The 19,053-nt window shown below is 41.2% G+C and overlaps 3 protein-coding genes and 1 long non-coding RNA gene across 7 annotated transcripts; 2 read left to right on the forward strand and 2 right to left on the reverse strand.

Annotated features, from left to right (window-relative positions):
• Positions 1-732: 732 nt before the first annotated feature.
• LOC108873623 (uncharacterized) lies at positions 733-5,725 on the reverse strand. 2 transcript variants are annotated; one of them, XM_018661920.2, is made up of 6 exons: positions 5,586-5,725; positions 2,578-2,698; positions 1,901-2,209; positions 1,205-1,336; positions 1,009-1,116; positions 733-938 (listed from the first exon to the last, which is right to left on the reverse strand). In XM_018661920.2, exons 2-6 carry the CDS (start codon positions 2,639-2,641, stop codon positions 859-861), a joined length of 693 nt encoding a protein of 230 aa, XP_018517436.1. In that variant the 5' UTR covers positions 2,642-2,698; positions 5,586-5,725; the 3' UTR covers positions 733-858. The 2 variants fall into 2 exon arrangements, with proteins under 2 accessions (XP_018517436.1, XP_018517437.1); XM_018661921.2 differs by lacking the exon at positions 5,586-5,725 and adding an exon at positions 3,209-3,602.
• LOC108873624 (uncharacterized) lies at positions 5,635-8,986 on the forward strand. 2 transcript variants are annotated; one of them, XM_051068623.1, is made up of 4 exons: positions 5,635-5,780; positions 6,793-7,292; positions 7,684-7,778; positions 8,620-8,986. In XM_051068623.1, the coding sequence occupies exons 1-4, from the start codon at positions 5,752-5,754 to the stop codon at positions 8,635-8,637; spliced, it is 642 nt and encodes a 213-aa protein (XP_050924580.1). In that variant the 5' UTR covers positions 5,635-5,751; the 3' UTR covers positions 8,638-8,986. The 2 variants fall into 2 exon arrangements, with proteins under 2 accessions (XP_050924580.1, XP_018517439.1); XM_018661923.2 differs by having other exon boundaries at positions 7,684-8,986.
• A 2,316-nt stretch (positions 8,987-11,302) lies between these two features.
• LOC108873615 (uncharacterized) lies at positions 11,303-17,417 on the forward strand. Its single transcript, XM_018661907.2, has 2 exons — positions 11,303-11,429; positions 13,564-17,417. The coding sequence occupies exon 2, from the start codon at positions 13,572-13,574 to the stop codon at positions 15,630-15,632; it is 2,061 nt and encodes a 686-aa protein (XP_018517423.1). The 5' UTR covers positions 11,303-11,429; positions 13,564-13,571; the 3' UTR covers positions 15,633-17,417.
• LOC127140834 (uncharacterized) lies at positions 11,447-18,427 on the reverse strand. Of its 2 annotated transcripts, none has more exons than XR_007811319.1 (3): positions 17,746-18,427; positions 12,170-12,279; positions 11,447-11,718 (listed from the first exon to the last, which is right to left on the reverse strand). It is a non-coding gene; the product is annotated as an uncharacterized LOC127140834 (long non-coding RNA). The 2 variants fall into 2 exon arrangements; XR_007811320.1 differs by having other exon boundaries at positions 12,170-12,288.
• Between the last annotated feature and the right edge of the window lie 626 nt (positions 18,428-19,053).

Consider the following 19,053-nt stretch of genomic DNA (forward strand, 5'->3'; position numbering starts at 1 on the left):
AGCTCCACTTATATCACAACACAAAGTGAGAAATAAACAGTGTAAAGTGATTTTGATGAACAGCAAATCAGAAGCATTTTAATTTCAATATTAGAGGTGTCATTGTTCCATGTTTATATTTCTGAGCTGAGAGCAGCTCCTTCACGTCTGATCCACTGTGACACCTGAGACACTGATATGATCCACTCACCTGATGATCCAGGTAACGTTCAGTTCACAGGAGACAACAGGTGAAACAGATCAGACCTGGTCTTGTTGTCGTCCTGGAGTCTGATCCAGCTCAGAATTCTTCACTCCTCCAAAGGGCTTTATATTAAAACACTGAATGTAAATGAGAATCAACATGTTTGACTTGTGGTTTATATTTGGATCAAACACAGGTCACTCCTCTCTGCCAAGTGTCCTCCACCCTCAACCCCACCCCTTCACAGGTGTGAACAATCATCATCCTCTGCTACACAGTAAAGGACCAGTCTGCTGATTTTTGGCTGCTAACTGGGAAATAACTGGATGTATGCCTTCTCCACACTTCTCCACAGTCCTCAGACCTCAGTATCTAGTCCTCAGACCTCAGTAACTAGTCCTCAGACCTCCATGCTGGCTAGCTTGCTCTGTTTATCAGGCAGAACAGTTTTACCTCCACCTGTTCCACCTGTCAGGTTTCTGTGTGGATGTAAGTGTGTAATGTGATTATGATTCTGACTCACAACACAAAAACAACAGAACCATTCACAGGATTTATCAGATTTATCAAGTTTCTCTGTGTTTGTATAAAAAGTGAAAGATGCTCAGCAGGTAAAAGACAACGGAGGGAAAATGAAGGTGAGTTGTGGAGTCCAGGTGAGCTCTGATTGGTCGTCACACGTAGATGTCTTCTGCCTCCACAGACATCTGCTGTGTGATTGGTGTTTCCAAGGAAACAGTAGGAACACAGGGAACTGAGGAGAGGAAAACATGTTAGCATCTGTTAGCATCAGTGTCGTAGTGTGTGTTTTGGTGTGTGTATACCATAAATAGGTTCTTCCTCTGTCTCCTGCTTCTCCTCCTCCTCCTCCTCCTTCCTCTTGTTGCCATGGTGACCTTGCATCGACACGTAAACATTTTCCTCCGTCGGACCTGGAGCAGGACGACAGATCAGAATCAGACGTTAAAGGAACCAGGTGTGACTGTCAGAGCTCAGACTGTCTCTGATTGGCTGCTGCACCTTTGGTCCTCGTGCTATGAATCCTCCTCCTCCTCAGGATGAAGAGGATGACGAAGACCAGCAGCAGAGAGAGCGGGAGGAGGAGGCCGATCAACAACGATGTGCGTCTGTTAGTTAGAGTCTGCGGAGTCTCTGCAGATGAAGACAGAAAGTCAAGTCGTTCCTCTGCAGAATATCTGACAGATTTTATTTCATCACCATAAAATCTAAAGGTCTGCAAGTGAAACTAAACTTTGTCATTTCTTTCTTTCTTTTTTTGTTTACACAGGTCGTCTCATTGAGACCGTCGTCTGTTTTTCAACAGAAACCTCAGAAACATTTAACAAGAACAGACACAGAATATCAGCTTCACTTTAAAATAAAAGGATTTTCAGGAAAATTCAAAACATCACTGCAAAAGTTGTAGTTCAGATTGGTGGTGGAGAGGTTGATATCGGTTAGTTTGGGGGTTGATATTGTCGGTTGTGGGGTTGATATTGTCGGTTGTGGGGTTGATATTGTCAGTTGGGGGGTTGATATTGTCGGTTGGGGGTTGATATTGTCAGTTGGGGGGTTGATATTGTCGGTTGGGGGTTGATATTGTCAGTTGGGGGGTTGATATTGTCGGTTGGGGGTTGATATTGTCGGTTGGGGGTTGATATTGTCGGTTGGGGGTTGATATTGTCGGTTGGTGTCTGTCTTCAGTCGTAGACTCACCCTGCACCTTCAGCTGGAAGTTCATCCAGGTCAGTCTCTTCCCATCTTGATCAAACACCTCCACGGTGTAGTTTCCTGAGTCTTCAGCCTGAACTTGGCTGAATCTCAGCGAGCCGTCACTCAGCAGCTCACAGCGTCTGTCCTGACCCGTCATTTTGTGGCTCTTCAACGACAACATCTGGTTGTTGTAAGTCCACCGGACGTCCCATTCATGATTCATCCTCCTTCTCAGACCTGATGAGTTATGATTAGGCAGCAGGATGATCTCACCGCTTCCTGCATGTACTTCAATGGTCTCTGCTGAGGCAGCTGGGGTCAAAGGTCACAGGGAGACAGTTTATTTACTAGCTAGCAGGACAGAACAGTAAGTTCTGTTTGAGCAGCTGGACTGTCGATGGACCAATTGATTATATGCTCTGATTGATCTCCTGAAAGTTACTGGATAAATTAACCATGACACAGGTTCATTTTATGTTTATGTCTCTAAATACTACAACACCCATGATTCTCAGCTGCTGTTGCCATGGTGAAGAGGTTTCTATAGAGAGTAAAATTTAGCCTTAGTCGTTTTGTAGAAAGACAGAACATGGAGCTCTGATGGGCCGTTAGTGAAATGCATCCTGGGAGTCGTAGTTGACTCTACACTATGTTAATGTGTTATACTGGTTTATACTGACCCTCACTCTTCATCATCATCACCATCATCATCAGTAACCGGGCCAGAACAAACATGGCCACCATCTGAAGTCGACTGCAGCCGCAGGACTCTGCTGGCTCCGCCCCCTCAGCTGTCAATCACTGTGAGGAGGAAACACACACTTTCAGTGGTCAGTGACTATGTGTGAGTGTGTGTGAGTGTGTGTGAGTGGGGGGAGGGAGGGGTCAGTAAGCTTCATGCAGCGTCGCTGTGAGACCTCTCTTCACCACTGACCTGAACCAGCAGCAGATTCACCATCACCGTGGTTTCACATGTTCACCTTTAACCCTGACACAGTTACACGGCTCCAACAGATACTGACCAGAACCACCTGTACCAACCTAACGACATCACTTCCTGTTTCACCAAAGCATAACTCTTACAACACTAATCATCTGAACCTCAGCTTCAGATCCTCCTCTGTTCGTTCACTACCAAATAAAATCATACATCACATCTTCATTTAACCGTCACTCTGATCCTGATCCGGACAGATTCAGTCTGATCCTGATCCGGACAGATTCAGTCTGATCCTGATCCAGAGATTCAGTCTGGACCTGATTCAGGGCCCAAGTCAGGATCCTGACCCAGGACAGAGGTACAGGTCTTACCTGTCCGAATGACGTCGTCTTCAACGGGAACAATAACGTCGACTAAAACCTGATTCAGCTGAGGAGAAAAACAGACGACATCTGACACAAACTGAGCAAAGACAGGAAATGAGATGAGAAACTTATTAACCCCCCCCCACCACCTCCTGCCCTGTCAGACCACACTGTGTTTCAGTTGGTTCATATGAAACCAAACTCAGACACTTTCACACACAGAGCTGCTTTAGAAAAACTGTCACAGCCATAACTGTAACTAGGTCATTGAACGTCTCCGAGTCTTAAGCCTCTGTCCTCTAACAGACCATGTTCCATTTGTCTTTCCATAACGTCCACATCAGAGCTTCTAACAAACAGAGGGTTAATCGCCCTAAATGATCACTGACTGTTAGATCATCATCTGAGCTCATTATATAAACATAGTGGTACAGGCTGTGTTCATGGTGAAAATGAAACTAGTTGGAGACCTCTGTGTATTCATGAAGCTCTGATCAGCTGCAGCATGTGAGTCAGTATGAAAGTGAAAGAAAACTCCTGACAGAGGTTGTTAGGGAAATACATTTCCAGGAAAGACTACAGTTTGGCTCTTACACGACTGATATCACTAACAGTTATCTAAACCTCTGAGGTGATTATCAACATGATAGGAAAAGATAAAGACACTGTAAACACAAACAGAACATGTTATCAACAACATGTACCACATCACCTGTGAAAGGTGAACTAACTATGAGGTGGAGGTAAGTTAACGTTGTTGTAGAGTTGACTGGAGGTTGATTAGAAGTAGACAGAGGTGTTTTTAAACCTGAAATATGTCACGTTACACTGTGCCTTAGGAGGATCGTGGTGTAAACCTGTAACTTTACAGTCAATGAAGAGTTATTATGAAAAACAGCAATTATAAGAGCATCACTCTGTGTAAACAGAGCAGACATTCAAAGCCATAATAACATACATAAGAGATTACTCTCAGAATAAACCAGAAACAATTTCAATTTTGTACCATCCTAATGAAATAAATACAAGATCATTCACAACATGTGTCCTTCAAACTTCTTCATCTCAAGATTTGTGAAGAAAATAAAATATTTCTTTTATGAATATTCAGGAATATGTGTTATTCTTTTACCAATAACCAAACTCTGCAGTCAGTCTGACTGTTCAACCTTTAATAAAACCTTCATCAGTTCAGTTGGAGCCTTTTGTCCTTTGTTTTTGAGGTGTTGTAATACTTCAGTGAACCAGGAGATTGCGTACTGGTGTCATTACTTACATAACTCTACAGTCAGTGACTGCTGAAGATACCATCTTATTGAAGAGACGTTAATCTGGTAAATGTCACATACATCAGTCCAAGTTTAGTAAATCTCACTCATGTATCACTGAGTTTAAAAATTATTATTATTCAACACACCTGTGCAAAACATTCACATTTACACTTATACCTCATTGTATATAGAGTTGCACTGTTTTTTATATTTTTTATATATTTTGTTTCTGCATATTTTGTATGTTTGCACTGAAAAGGAGAAGCTCTCCAATCTTGTACTTTTAGTATAATGACAATAAAGGGCATTCTATTCTATCTATTCTTTATTTACTTTTTAAATCACTTTTATATGATCACTTATTATGTTAAAGTTATATCATTATTACTTTTCTGTATGACCGTTTTCTCTTTATATGTATTTACTGTCTGACTACATGTGTATATGTAAATACATGTTCTTAAATGTATAGAAAAGAAGATGCAGTGTCTCAGTTGGATACAACTGGAGATCAAACTATGACATAAAAATCTAAAGACCAGCAAGCTCCCTCCTGTGGATCAAGGGTGAACTGCAGATATCAGGTGGTTAAATGCAGCCTTTACGGTCAACATCAGTGTCAGATTATAGCCTGTTTGCACATGACTGTCGTCAAAGTAAGTGTAGAGTAAAAGTAGCCTGTGATACAGCCTGTCCATCTGCTGTAGGGTCAAAACAGATCAGGACTGTGCTTTAGTAGAATAAATGGGTCGTATCTGCCTCTGGATACTGTTTATTCACCTTCCACACATTAATAAATTATTGTTTATTAACCTCTCACACATTACTTAACTTCTGTTTATTTGCTTCATGACCTGAAGCTTGCAGCAGTTTGACCAAGTTTAGACCAGAGTTCATATCAATCCTCACAACGAGCACTAGTTATTGTTCACAACACAAACAGACTAATAATGAGCTGCAGTTAAACTCAGCAGTGAGAGACACGTTCAGAGGATGGTATCAGAGAGAAGACAGAAAGAAAACAGACTTCTTCTGTACTTCAGTCCAGTTCCATATGTTCAGTTCACTTCATGAAGCAACACAAAAATCCCAATCCAGGTTTGCCCACTTACCAGTATGGTCCAGTCCAGTCAAGCAAAAGACTCCACTTCTGGTTTTCCAGACTTCCACTGAACAGAGCTGATAAAGGGACTCAGCCAAGTCTGGAGGTTCAAACCAGAGGCGGCTGCAACTAGACCAGGACTTCTTCTCCTCATCTGGTTTCAGTAACCTGAACAAATGGCCATGCAACAGTGGTTTCAAACTCGGTGAGTGAACCCAGTTTTCCCTGATCTGTGAGTGGGTTAATGTGACAGAGGCAGCATCAAGAGGACCATGGGTGATGGAGATAAAAACAAGTCAAAGTTCTGCTGAGACACAGAGAGTTACAAAGCTGAGACAGAATCAGTGTTCAGTGATTAATGTGTGTTTGTTTACTCACTGTTTGTACAGTAATCTTCTGATTCCTCCTGTGAATGGAGAAACCCTTTGTTTACACATGTGCAGGAGTTAAACCTTTGAGAAAGTCCTGAGTGACTGATTGGGTTTATTTTTATTAGTCCCGTCTTCTGCACTAATCTGACATGACATGCAGCAGACAGACCAGATTTATTATCGTACTGTATGTTTTTATTTCTTGACTTATGTGTTTATTTATTATTAGAGCCAAGCACGAAGGTGAAAAGGCCCATTTTTGAGTACCTAAGCATGCTCGCACAGTCTCTTGACATCAACACCTAAAACCAACAGAAGGTCGGCCATTTTGATTTTAATACACAAATTTTACTTCTTTTTTGCTATTTGAGGATGTTGTATTTCACTGAACTGCTCCTACAGATTTTATCATATCAACCTCAAACTTGGTCAGGATACTCAACACCTATGCGGTGTCAAAGGGTGTGGCCATCAAATTTTGATGTCTCTGGAAGTTTGCGTAACTCAAAGGTGCTTTGTCTAATCTGCACCAAATTTCACAGGTTTGACAACAGACCTGTCCTGAACACATCTACATTCCAATATACAGATATAATCATAGCGCCACCTATTGACAACAAGTAATGATGTGTTTCATCCAAGTGGGTTGATCTGATTCAACTCAAATGTTGTCAAACATAAACATCATAATGGTGTTTTATTGTGAGTTGTCATGTGATGCCCTTGCTGTGGTGCTGTGGCGACTTTCAATGTTTCGCCATGGACCAGGAAGTTGGTGTAACTCATGCATACATTGGCCGATCTGTTCAGTCTCATGTCTTAAACCTTTCCTCTCTGCACTCACAGGTCTGTAGAGCAGCAGCTGGAGCTGAAGGAGCTGGCCCAGGCTGTGATTGGTCCACTGAAGAGGGGACTCTGTTCCTTCAACAACGTCTCACAGATGCTCCTCAGTATAGACGCAGACATCGTCCTTCCTGGATGTCCGACCTTTCGCGATGTCAGATCAGAGATTGTGAACATGAAGCAGCAGATGGAGGAGTCAGAGCAGGTGGCCACAAACAAGCTTCACTGTCTGGATGAGGAGACTGAGCGTCTCACTGCAGAGCAGAGTCTGTTAGCAGAGCAGAAAAAACAGAGAGAGTCTGAGTTAAAGAACCTGAAAACACAGCTGGAGTCTTACAGATCCTCTCTGAAGAGTTACACTGAAGCTCTGGAGACAGAGAGGAGAAACCTGAGGTCAGCAGAAGACACCCTGGACGGCCTGAGAAAGAGAAGGGATAATGCTGAGACAGTGAGGAACGTTGGGATTGGTGTCAGCTTTATCCCGATTGTGGGATGGGTTGTTGGTGAGTAAATAATAGAAGCTAATTGAAGGTTTAAATATGTATGTGTGTGTGTGTGTGTGTGTGTGTATATATACACACACACACACACACACACGGGGTTCAGAGGGGGGTTCAAAAAGCTGGAAAAAGTACATAGCTAAAAATCATATGCAGGGATTTTAATCTCAATGCACCTGTACGTTCTCGTACTAACTGGTATCAATGCTTGCAGAAGTGTACTGACCTAGATGGAGCATATGTTGAAAAATAAACATCATAACTTACACTGTTTTTTCTAACTGTCCTTTTCCATTAACTTTTTGAAGCCCCCTCGTATATACATATATTAACAGGCAATGGTACAGCGTAGATGTTATTTTTAATGGTGATGGTGTTTTTAACCTGTTCTCAGGACCAGCTATGATTGTTGGTGGTGCTATCGAAATGAGTGAGGTCTCTGATGCTGTAGACAGAGCTAAGAAGGAAGTGGAGAACTGTGAATCTCAGGTGAGCTCATACTCTGACAAAGTGTCTAAGTACAGATCCTCCATCCATCGAGCTGAGCGTAACATCCAAGAAGCTGACAGGAAGATCTACAAGGCCAAGGCCAAACAGCAGGCTCTGACTGTGAAGAGGGAGGTTGTTGCTGATGTTCAGGCTAAAATGAGACGAGCCATCCGTCAGCTGGGGCTGCTGTGTGGGGTGGGGAATGCAGCAGAGCTGCAGACCCGACACCAGATACTGCTGGAGGCTGTGGTGAAGGTGATGGAGGAGGTGACAACAGCACTGGGTCACATCACTGGAGAGGATCTGCTGCACACAGAAGGTATAAAGAAGCTGATGTTGGACTTGAAGACGAACCAGAACAAACTGAAACAACTTCCTGACACCAAGAAGAGTTCAGATGACGATTTCTACTCATCTATCTTTGCTTTAGTTTGTTGTTTGTTTTGTTGTTATTGCTTAATAGAAATTTTTACTTTTCATTTCTTTCGGTTCTTTCTATTGTTTGTTGTTAGTTTGGTTCTTTATATGTTCTTGGTCAAATGACAAATGAGTTAATATGCCAGCCCTCAAATGTTATAGAGTTTAAGATAACATTTCTAAGTTCTGCTCAAAGTCTAAAGTCATATCTCTTATTACTATTATCACAAGGAAACGTGGTTCCATGCAGACTGTTTTAAAGTCAGATCTCATGCCATGATTATGAAAACATGGAAGGAACCAACCGAGCTCTGGCAGGTGTAACTGTCATATTGATATCGTCATTATTGTAGAAACACCACATCTGATGCAACTGATAATGTGACTGAGTGGGAGGATCAACAATTGTGTCTTAAATCTTTAGGGAGTGACACTGGACTGATCTGGGGACAGAGGCAGTTGTGGAGCTGATGGGAAAACAATAAAGACAGCCAGGTCACTGAGACCTGGTGCTAATCAGAGGGAAGACTAAACCTGCAAAACAGGATAAATACTGACTTCCAATATATATTATCAAGGACAAGCTATTGGTTATGGATACCCAGAACCACAAGACTGTGTCTGTAAACCCCAAAGAGATCCCTCCAGGAGTCTTCACCACCACTGCTCAGGGTAGGGTTAGGGTTAGGGTATTAAATACTGAGACATCGTTTTTAAACAGATCCTCTCAAGACGACTAGGTTTGCTTGTTCTCTTTGTTGGTGTAAATAAACCTAAATGGATTGAATGACTCTCAGTCTCTGTCTGCTGTTTGTCTGAATTTACTATACCCATCTCTGTATGTGAGGGGTGAGGTGTCTCATGCCACATATATGTCTGTATTAGTATATCTGACTATGAGCAACAGACTGATCTACTGTAACGAAAATAATCCACCACATTAGTTGGTAAGTCGGGTCAAGAGGAAATTAGAAGTTAAAGGAAAATAGGAGAGAATAGGAGATGCTGGTTCACAGTGAAGAGAAGGTCTGGACTCTGTTACCCAAAGTCCAACGATAAGAATTCTGCGAGGAGAGGAAGACAGGGAGGGAGAGAGAGACGGACTGCTTTACTTCACATCTGAAAAGACATTTGAGAGCTGATGTTTACCTTCTGCTTATATTTTAATTCTGATGTGTAACTGTTGAGTGTAGGTTAAATTAGCAGTTGGTGGACAGGAAGCCACGTTACATATTAACTTAAAGTCAAGGACAAGATATTGTATAAAGATATTCAGGACACCCCAGAGAGGACTTATATAAACATAGTGGTACAGGCAGTGCTCATCTTGAAACTGAAACTAGTTAGAGACCTCTGCACAGCTCTGATCAGCTGCAGCATGTGAGTCAGTGTGAAAGTGAAAGAACATTCCTGACAGAGGTTGTTAGGGTGCAGAGGGAAAAACATTTATAAGGGAGACCAAGCAAAGGAAAAACTCTGGTCTGCAGCACAGGAACATTCCACCACATTAGATAATCAAGTTCTAGTGAGAAGCATCTTTAATCACACCACATTACTTAAATTTAAATTCTTATATTTCCCTATTGCGGGACTAATAAAGAATTATCTTATCCCATCTTACCTCTGCACAGTAAAACTATTCAGACTATGAATTATGAGGTCTGGGCTGGGGGATGGGGTGGGGACATGTAATTGTTGCAGGGATATGTTACAGAATGTTTGATGTTGAATGTCAATTGGAGTTGTTTGTACATGTACAGAAGTCATGGCCTAGGTTTTATCAGGAAGGTGCAATGACCTGGTGTAGGGCATTGTACATTCTGATCTAGACTTTGGTATTTAGGGAACTGTCAGAGGGAACATGGAGTCAGGCGTGGTTGTTGATGCTCTGTGTTGTCTGTAACATTGTGCACGCATGTGTAGAGAGGTTGTGTGTTCTTGTAACACTGATGTTTCTCTGATGCCTACGACTAATTTCTCCTAGGGGAGACCATACAGGCTAATCCTATCTTAATTCTGATGTGTAACTGTTACATATAGCGTCTGCACAGTAAAACCATTCAGACTATGAATTATGAGGTCTGGGCTCTGTTAGTTTGACTCCACCCATGGCAGTAGCAGGATGCTGTTTTCATATATAGCTGGAAATACACTGACAACTGTTGAAAGCGACAGAGGTCAAGAGTTTCATTCTGCCCAAAGTCCAACAATAAGAAGGCTGCGAGGAGAAAGACAGGGAGGGAGAGAGAGACTGACTGCTTTACTTCACATCTGAAAAGACATTTGGGAGCTAATGTTTAACTTTTGCTTATATTTTAATTCTGATGTGTAACTGTTGAATATAGTTTAAACTTTAACACCTGGCCCTGGGTGGGAGCTGGGAGCTGGCCTGGAACAGCTCTGCATGGGGAAACAGGACATGGAGGCATTCTGTTAAAGTGTTCTGTGCTAAGTTGCAGTTGGTGGACAGGAACATATTAACTTAATGTCAAGGACAAGATATTGTATAAAGATATTCAGGACGCCCCAGAGAGGGCTTATATAAACATAGTGGTACAGGCAGTGCTCATCTTGAAACTGAAACTAGTTAGAGACCTCTGCACAGCTCTGATCAGCTGCAGCATGTGAGTCAGTGTGAAAGTGAAAGAAAATTCCTGACAGAGGTTGTTAGGGTGCAGAGGGAAAAACATTTATAAGGGAGACCAAGCAAAGGAAAAACTCTGGTCTGCAGCACAGGAACATTCCACCACATTAGATAATCAAGTCCTAGTCAGAAGCTTCATATGCATATCATATGTTAACCAGTAATCTATTCTGTGTGATAATGTAGACCTGAGCAATGAACCAGGGTAATCCTGTTTGAGGATTATGTTCATGTAATGAATGTCTTATTAGAAAGTGTAGAAAAAAGAAGTGGTAAAGAATAATCAGAGCTATAGATGTGTGTCTACAGAGATATATCTTAGAAATGATGCGTGTCATGTTTCATCTCACCACATTACTTCAAACCATTCAGACTGTGAATTTGCTGTTTTCATATATAATAGCAATCTGTTTGAACAGCATTTTTTTTTTTTTTACTGTGTTACTTTCACTTTCCCTCTCAGTCACATAAATACTGAAGGCAGACTGAACTGAGCTCAGCTAGAGAGGAAAGAGAAACAGAGGCAGATCAGACTGAACTGACTTCAGCTGGAGGATAAAGAGAAATAACAGCAGAAGCTCCATCATCCAGTAAGTTTCATTTCCTTCTGATTGTTACTGTTAAGCTTTGTTACTCTGTAAAGTCTCACTTTGTATCAGTGAACAGGAGACATAGTTTGAACAGAGATATGGGTTTGTGTTTAGTCTAAATATCTCAGTTTTACTCTGTTATTTCCTTTGCCACTGTCAATCACATAAACACTGAGGACAGACATCTTTACTCACTCTGACTGAACTGGAATCAGATTCATTCTGGACTTTGAATGGACCTGATGTCTATCCACACCTGTTCTGCCTATGTTTCACTGGCCTCTTGTCCCTGTCAGAGAGGCCAGAGATAAAATATAGAGATGACACCTGACACCTAGGCTTAAACAACTGAACACCACCAATCCTGTATGGCATGGCTCAGGTTAAACCCTCTGTGAAACACGAACAATTAGATCACTGCCATAAAACCTTTCCTTTGTTATCTAAACTGACTGATGGTCATAAAAACACATTGCAGCAGAAATGTGTTTCCAGAGCATTGACAGGTTGTTCTTAAAGAGGAGCATTTCTGCTTTGTATCTGAAATTACAATAAAACATATTAAATAAATATATAAATACATTTCTAAAATAAACAAAAACCTCCTCTATAAGAGTGCATGAAATATTGATGCATATGATTCATGTACATACAATAATAAATGCATATCTAGTACACCATTTCTAAGTTTAGATTCTAATATGGACGGTTACTTTTAATAAGGACACTGTGAGATATACCTGTCTATGAAACATGGGTCCAACAGAATCGCAGCTGCACAAAAGGGCGCTTCCTCAGAGGTTCTGAATATTTCCTCCAGAAGAGTTCTTCTCACTGTGTCCTCCTGCTTCTATAGAATCTCATGTGAAAAAGAAGGAACATTTCCTTTGAATTCTCTGGTTTTATGAATCAGGACAAAATAAAAAAGCACCTGGTCCTTACCAGGTTCAAAAATTATTCACATCTAACCTCAGGTGTAAAACAACGCACAACAGATTCCACTGTGTCATTATTGATTTAACAAAGCCAAAATGCAGAATCAGAGTGTGAAAAACTAAGTCCACCCCATGATTCAGCAGTGTAGAACCACCTTTAGCAGCAGTACCTTGAACTCATGGTTTTCTGTCTGACTTTATCTCTCACATCGTTGTGGAGGAGTTTTGGTCCACTCTTCTTTACAATGTTGCTTCAGTTCATTGTGTTTTGTGGATATTTGTTTATGCACAGCTCTCTGAAGGTCATAGCATTTCAATCAGGTTAAGGTCTGGACTTTGACTGGATCATTGCAGCACTTTGTTTCTTTTTCAGTCATTCTGTTGTAGATTTGCTGAATCTACATGAATTTGGGATCATTGTCCTGTTGCATGACCCAGTTTCAGCCAAGCTTTATCTGTCGGACAGATGGCCTCACATGTGACTCTAGAATCCTTTGGTCTACAAAGGACATTGTTCCAATAGTCTTGAGGTTTTTCAGATGTAACTTTGTAAACCTGAACCTGCTGCCATGTTCTCTTTAGAGAGAAGAGGTTTTCTCCCGAAACCCTTCAAACAGGCCAGACCTGTTCAGTCTCTGACTCTTCTGTCCTGAACTTTAACACTGAACTGAGGTCTGAACAGTTTGAGGTGCAGCTCTGGGGTTTTGTACAATCTCATGTTAGGGTGAATTTTCTGGGACATTCTGATCAATAACTGATCTGATCAATAACTGTCGTGGATGTTTTCCTCTTGTGAAGAATCTGTACTCTGAATCTGAAACTGTAGAACGATGGACTTCAGATTATTTAATCTTATAATCTTTCACAGACTGATGAGCAGCAACAGTTGTTTCTGTCAAATCACTGCTGATGTGTTTTCAAATTTAGAGCCTTGAATCCAGTTTCCAGCGTGAAATATTGCCAAATTGCTGACATTTTGCTAACAGCTAAGAAAAATAGATTTCCAAGAAACATGCTGTTTTATTGTGGTGTGAAACTATAAAGATTATTGATCAAATCTGTAGTAGTAATTCTGTGGTGCATAGACTCACAACTCATTAGTTATTTTCCTCCAGCTCTAGAGGGCTAACAACCTCACCAAAGGTAGAATAACAGAGTATAAAATGCATGACATCCTCTGTTTCTCCTTTTTTCAACAGTTAATAACATGGACACCCAGATAGCAAAGACCACTCAAAGTCTCACCACTGCGGCAGAGATGCGGGAAACCACCGAGATGCTGATGAAACCCAATGCAAACTGGGAGGAGTATCTGACTCCTGCTCCCCTCTCTATCGCCATCATGGGGGAACTCGTCTTCATCTCCTCCAGTGATGACTTCTCCATCAACAAGAACCCCCCAAAAGATGGCTTCAAATTCATAAAGTACCCAGAGTCCTTCAGGGCCTGTCTTATGCAGGTCTGTAACTCAGGCTGGCACGCATTCAACGAGGCCCACAAGAACATGGATCAGATCCGCATTCACACGAGCACAGTTCCTGATTACATGAAGGCTGCAGTCAAAATTCTTTTCCACGGCACTGATAACGTTATTGAAACTCTCCTGCCAAATCAACTGGACACAATTCGCACCATTGCAGACGAGTGCGTGACACTAGCAGACAGTGTTGAAAAGAAGTATGCTGATGTTATCAATTTAATCCAGGAGCTGTTGGAGGCCTGTACCAATGCTGAACACTTTCATAAAGAGGAGCTGGAAAAGGTTAAGATGAAACTGGAGGAAAACAAACTGAGGGAGCAGAGTGCAAAGGAGCTGAATGACCGGTCCAAGAAAGCGATGGAGGACATGTCAAAGCAGGTGGAAGAAGCACAAAACACCTACAAGAAAGCCATGGATTCTCTTCCCTCTGGGTGGGAAATGATCGGCATGGATTTTGTTGACGGACTCTTATCGTTGCCAACAACAATAATAAATGGAGTCATTTCTATAGCAACTAGTCCTTTCAAGTTAGCATCTGCTGCAAAAACATCACGAAAAAACAAAAGGAAGAAAGTTGATGAGAAAGTGGATGAGTTCACACAAATGAAAGCATACAGCAAGTCTGCAGAGATTCTGAAGCTTGCAGCATCTCTCAAACAACATGTGAGTGACAGTGAAATAGACTGGAAGAACCTGTATGATCAGAAGAATAACAAAATGAAGACTGCATGGACTGAGGAACAATTCAAAAGGATCTCTGAGGAACTGCAGAAGATGCCAAATGACAACATGTGTAAGATCGCTCTGTCACTCTGTGAAAGAGGCATTACCATCTGTGAGGAGCTGGCAACATATACTCCAGATCAAACATGGGATGAGAAGAAAACTAAACAGCTGATAAAGGACATTCAGGAGTTGAATGATGGCGCCCTCACTTTTGACACTAAGAGCAAAGCAGCTTCAGGTACTCCAGCTCTTACCCCCAAACCACCAATGATGTTCAAAGCAGACAACAGCTCAGGAGGAAAGTCTGCTGGTCAGAGAGCATCTGAGAATGCTCGTTTCCGCATCGAGCAGAGCCAAGCACAACTCAAACACGTACGACAGTCATATGAGAAGTGTGTGGAGAACATGGAGAAGAATCAGAAGGAGCTGACTGACATCCTGGTTGAGATGCAGAACTGCCAAATCAAAGAGGTTGACTTTAAAACCAAAATCAAAATGCTGGTCAAAGGTCTCGATGCTATGGGCAGAGTCAAAGAGCAGTGGGAGAAGATGGTGCTGTTCTTCCAGATGGTCTCCAACATCGTCAAAATCAGCCTCAGCAAGACAATGCACAATTTTGTCAAGACATCTGAAGACACCAAGAAGCTTTCTTACAATGAGAAGCTCTTTGCAAAAGATCAACTGTACAACCAGGCCTTTCAAGCCTCCAACGTTGCCAGCCTGGTCCACATGATCTCAGAGACCTACACTGAAGTGTCCAACAAGTACCTGATGGACAGAGTGAGCAGCCTGGGTAAGCTCATGGCCATGGATAAGGAGAAACCAGAGTTCCTTCATGAGCGTCTGAATCTGCAGGAGTCCTGTCAGGAAGCTCAGAGAGGGATTCTGCAGCTGGTCCTGAAGAACAAGAAAGAATTTGAGATAAAGACCGGTGCCAGGATGAAGAAAATAGAGGGTGAACTGAAGGCCATTCTTCCAGCTGCTCCACCTGAGGAGACTGAGAGAATCAAAGAGATCGTTCAGGACGGCTTCAGTAAAGATGAAGAGGAGAGTTACTACTGATTCAAAATAACTGTTCTTCACATCAGATGAAAACAGTGTGTAGATATCTAGATAATCAAGTTATAAGCAGAAGCTTCACATGCATGTTGTTAACAAGTAATCTACTCTGTGTGATAATGTTGACCTGAGCAATGAACCACGGTAATCCTGTTTGATGATTATGTTCATGTAATGCATGTCTTACTGGAGAGAGTGGAAAAAAGAAATAAAAAAAGTATTATCAGAGCTATAGATGTGTTTGTCTACAGAGATATTTCTTAGAAGTGTTGTGTTTGCTTTACTTCAGAGAGCTGATGTTTAACTGTTGAATATAGTTTAATTCTGCTGTTTGAAATAATTCTGGCCTTTTTTCCACCAGGGCTGCAGATCTTCTGCAGACCGTCCTGCTTAAAATCTTTTCTATTATTTTAGAGAAAAATGATTCAGAAGAACTCCATTTGAAGTAATTCTTTGTGGTCAACAAGGTAATTTATCCTTGCAATGAGAATTTAATAGTTTTTGGTTTCCTTTTCCTTTTCCATTACACTGAATATATTTTGTGTTTTAGCTGTGTGTAATCTTTTATATTGTAATCACTTTTTAGTCTGGATTTTTGAGGTCTCTGTATTCTACTTGCTGTGCTGAATAAAACTAAGTAGATCGTCTGCATGCATGTTGTTAACAAGTAATCTATTCTGTGTGATAATGTAGACCTGAGCAATGAACCAGGGTAATCCTGTTTGCTGTACGGCAGCATCCTTTCCTTCTTATTGGTTCCTGTCACTTTACTGATCCAAGGCTTCTTCATCCACTGCCTGATACTTTCTAATTATTCCCTCATGTTCGAGATGCTAATCTAGAATCAGATAACACAATGAGGAATACTGGCTCAATATACTGGATCATTATACTGGATCAGTCTGTGTAGTCGTGTGGCTCTGGTAATCTAGTACATGTTTAAGAAATTACGTTTGTTGCATTTGCACCATTTAATTTGTAGATATTGTGTATTTAAAGACAGTGGAAATACTTTTTCAAGTTGTAAACAATAACCTCCCTGTTTGTATTCAGAAATGTTTTACATTAAGAAAATATAATGATAATTTCAGAGAGTTGTATACGTCTGAAACATGTAAAGAACAGATGTGAAGTGTAGGTGTGTTTCAGATTGTGGAAACAACTTGATGATGAGGTGAAACTGTGCAGGTCTGCGAGATAATTTGCTCTATATAAATAAAATTGACTTGACTTCTAAAAAAGCTTTCAATCTAAAATATTTAAGGATCCTACGAGATAAGGCTATTAGATAATGAGACTGCACTTATGAGGATAAAACCACATGGTTCACAGTCACACTGAATGTGATATATTAAAGGTTGGGTATTCACATACAGCCGCTGTAAGTTTCCAATGAGTGACATCTTTAGTTCATGGTTAGCTACTGATTGAAGTGCACATGTTTTTTCTAAGGCATCAGAAAATGATTTGTTTAAAAGTCAAGCAAAGCATTAACTTGAAATTTTTGGTGAATTAGAACAAAACAGCAGCCGAATCTTTTCGTACATTAACCGAAGTGCATGAGGAACACGGCTTGTCACATGACTACTAACATTCTGGGCGTCCATGCACATCAAAAACTTCTGAAAACAAATTGAACAAGTCATTTGAAATGATCGACGACTCAGTGTAAGAATGATAGAAGAGATGGTCTCCAGTGATAAAGAGACAGTTCAGCAAAAATCAGCATGAAAATTTGAACATGACAAAAGTGTGTTTGTTTCTGTTCAATAAAATTGTATTACAGCATTAGTCTCATTATTTAATAGCCATACATTGTAATGAAAAACAGACCTGGAGATGATTTGTGGATCCTGGCTTTAACCCTTTCATGCATGAATTATAAAATCCTCAGTCAGGATTTTTATTCTTCTTTAGGCATGAAAAAATATTTTTGAACTTTTTAACAATAGTTACTCCTTAGATGTTACCTGATGTTACCAATTTGTTTTGCCTGCAGGGGTCTCCTTCAATAGAGGGATTGGCAAGATATCCCTGAGCTGCTCAGCATTTCTGTCAGTCAGTCATCTGACTCCCATCTTCTTCACAGCAAAGCCATGTGGGTTTTAAACCTCACCTCTTCATGCCGGGACCATGCCTCACATCCACAGAGAGAACGGCCGTCTCCTGAGCGCTGCTGTCATCCAACTCCTCTGCCAGTAATCACAGAATAACATGCGGATCTGTTCCCAGGACATTAAACTGTTCTTCAGTCTCTCAAAAACACAGGACAGTTGATGTATGTAAATATGTTTGTGTCAGATAACAGAGGTCTAAGCCTCGTTCCTCTCTGAATCAAGCTACACTCACCGGTCAGAGAGAGACAGCAGGGTGGAGGTGGAGGTCCTGTTCATCCTCAGAGGTGTAGAAGTTCCATCTTTCTCATAAAACTAGAAAAACACACAAACAGGCCTCAGCACCACATTTATAAAACGTCCTGTTCAAAGCCAATATACACCAACGTAAGACCAACACCATCAGACTACAGCACAGAGACCAGTGAGCACATACACTGATTATATACGAGGTTAACACACCGCCAAACTGAGCCGGACACGTCTTTAACTTTTACTCCTGACCCAGAATAAAACAGAACCGAGTGAAGTCGGACCCAAACCGGACTCGTGTATTACTCTGAAGCTCGACTCAGACCCACGTAGAACTGAATAATGACCTGAACCCTCCAGGACACAAAGACCTGATCTGTCTGCTAATTTCAGTTCACGTTACTTTACAAGTTATCAAAATAAAACTTTGTGTCTTACCTGATAGTCAGCCTTCTGTCCTGGTCCTGGTCCTGGTCCTGATGCAGATAATCCATCCTCCTCACCAAGAACTCTGGTAAACTCCCTCCAGGTTTTCTGTTCTTCCTTCCTGCTCACTGACACTGTGGCTAATCCACTTGATAACTGTATATATTATATAGGTGTATAGTTCTCTTCTTCTGTTTCTGGAAACATTTGGCCACCTGCCTTCTTTTTTGGTGTGCTATTCCTCCTAAACACTTTCAGCTGGAAACATGGTTCCTAAACTCAAATGTCAGGCAGCTTTAGGACATGTGTGCTATATGTTTTGGTGTGGATACCTATGACGGCTGATTTTATTTTAATTTTTGAAATCACTTAAAAGATGAAGGGGACTCTATGGGAGCTCAGCTTTTCAATCTGGCATACTCCATTTTGTCTTAAAATGTTCAAAGTCTTTGATTTTAAGGTCGTACCTTTTCATCTGCTAAATGTTTAGTTTTGTCCCCCTCAGTGTATCAGCATCTGAAAATCACCACAGGGAGCAGAATGACCGATAGAAAGTTACTGCAGAGAAGGAAAGAGAACGTAGAGCTACTGCTTGTTCTGTGAGAATTGTTCTGGTTCATTATGTGTTTGTT

Source organism: Lates calcarifer, unplaced genomic scaffold, assembly GCF_001640805.2.
Source record: "Lates calcarifer isolate ASB-BC8 unplaced genomic scaffold, TLL_Latcal_v3 _unitig_5086_quiver_549, whole genome shotgun sequence".
NCBI lineage: Eukaryota > Metazoa > Chordata > Actinopteri > Centropomidae > Lates > Lates calcarifer.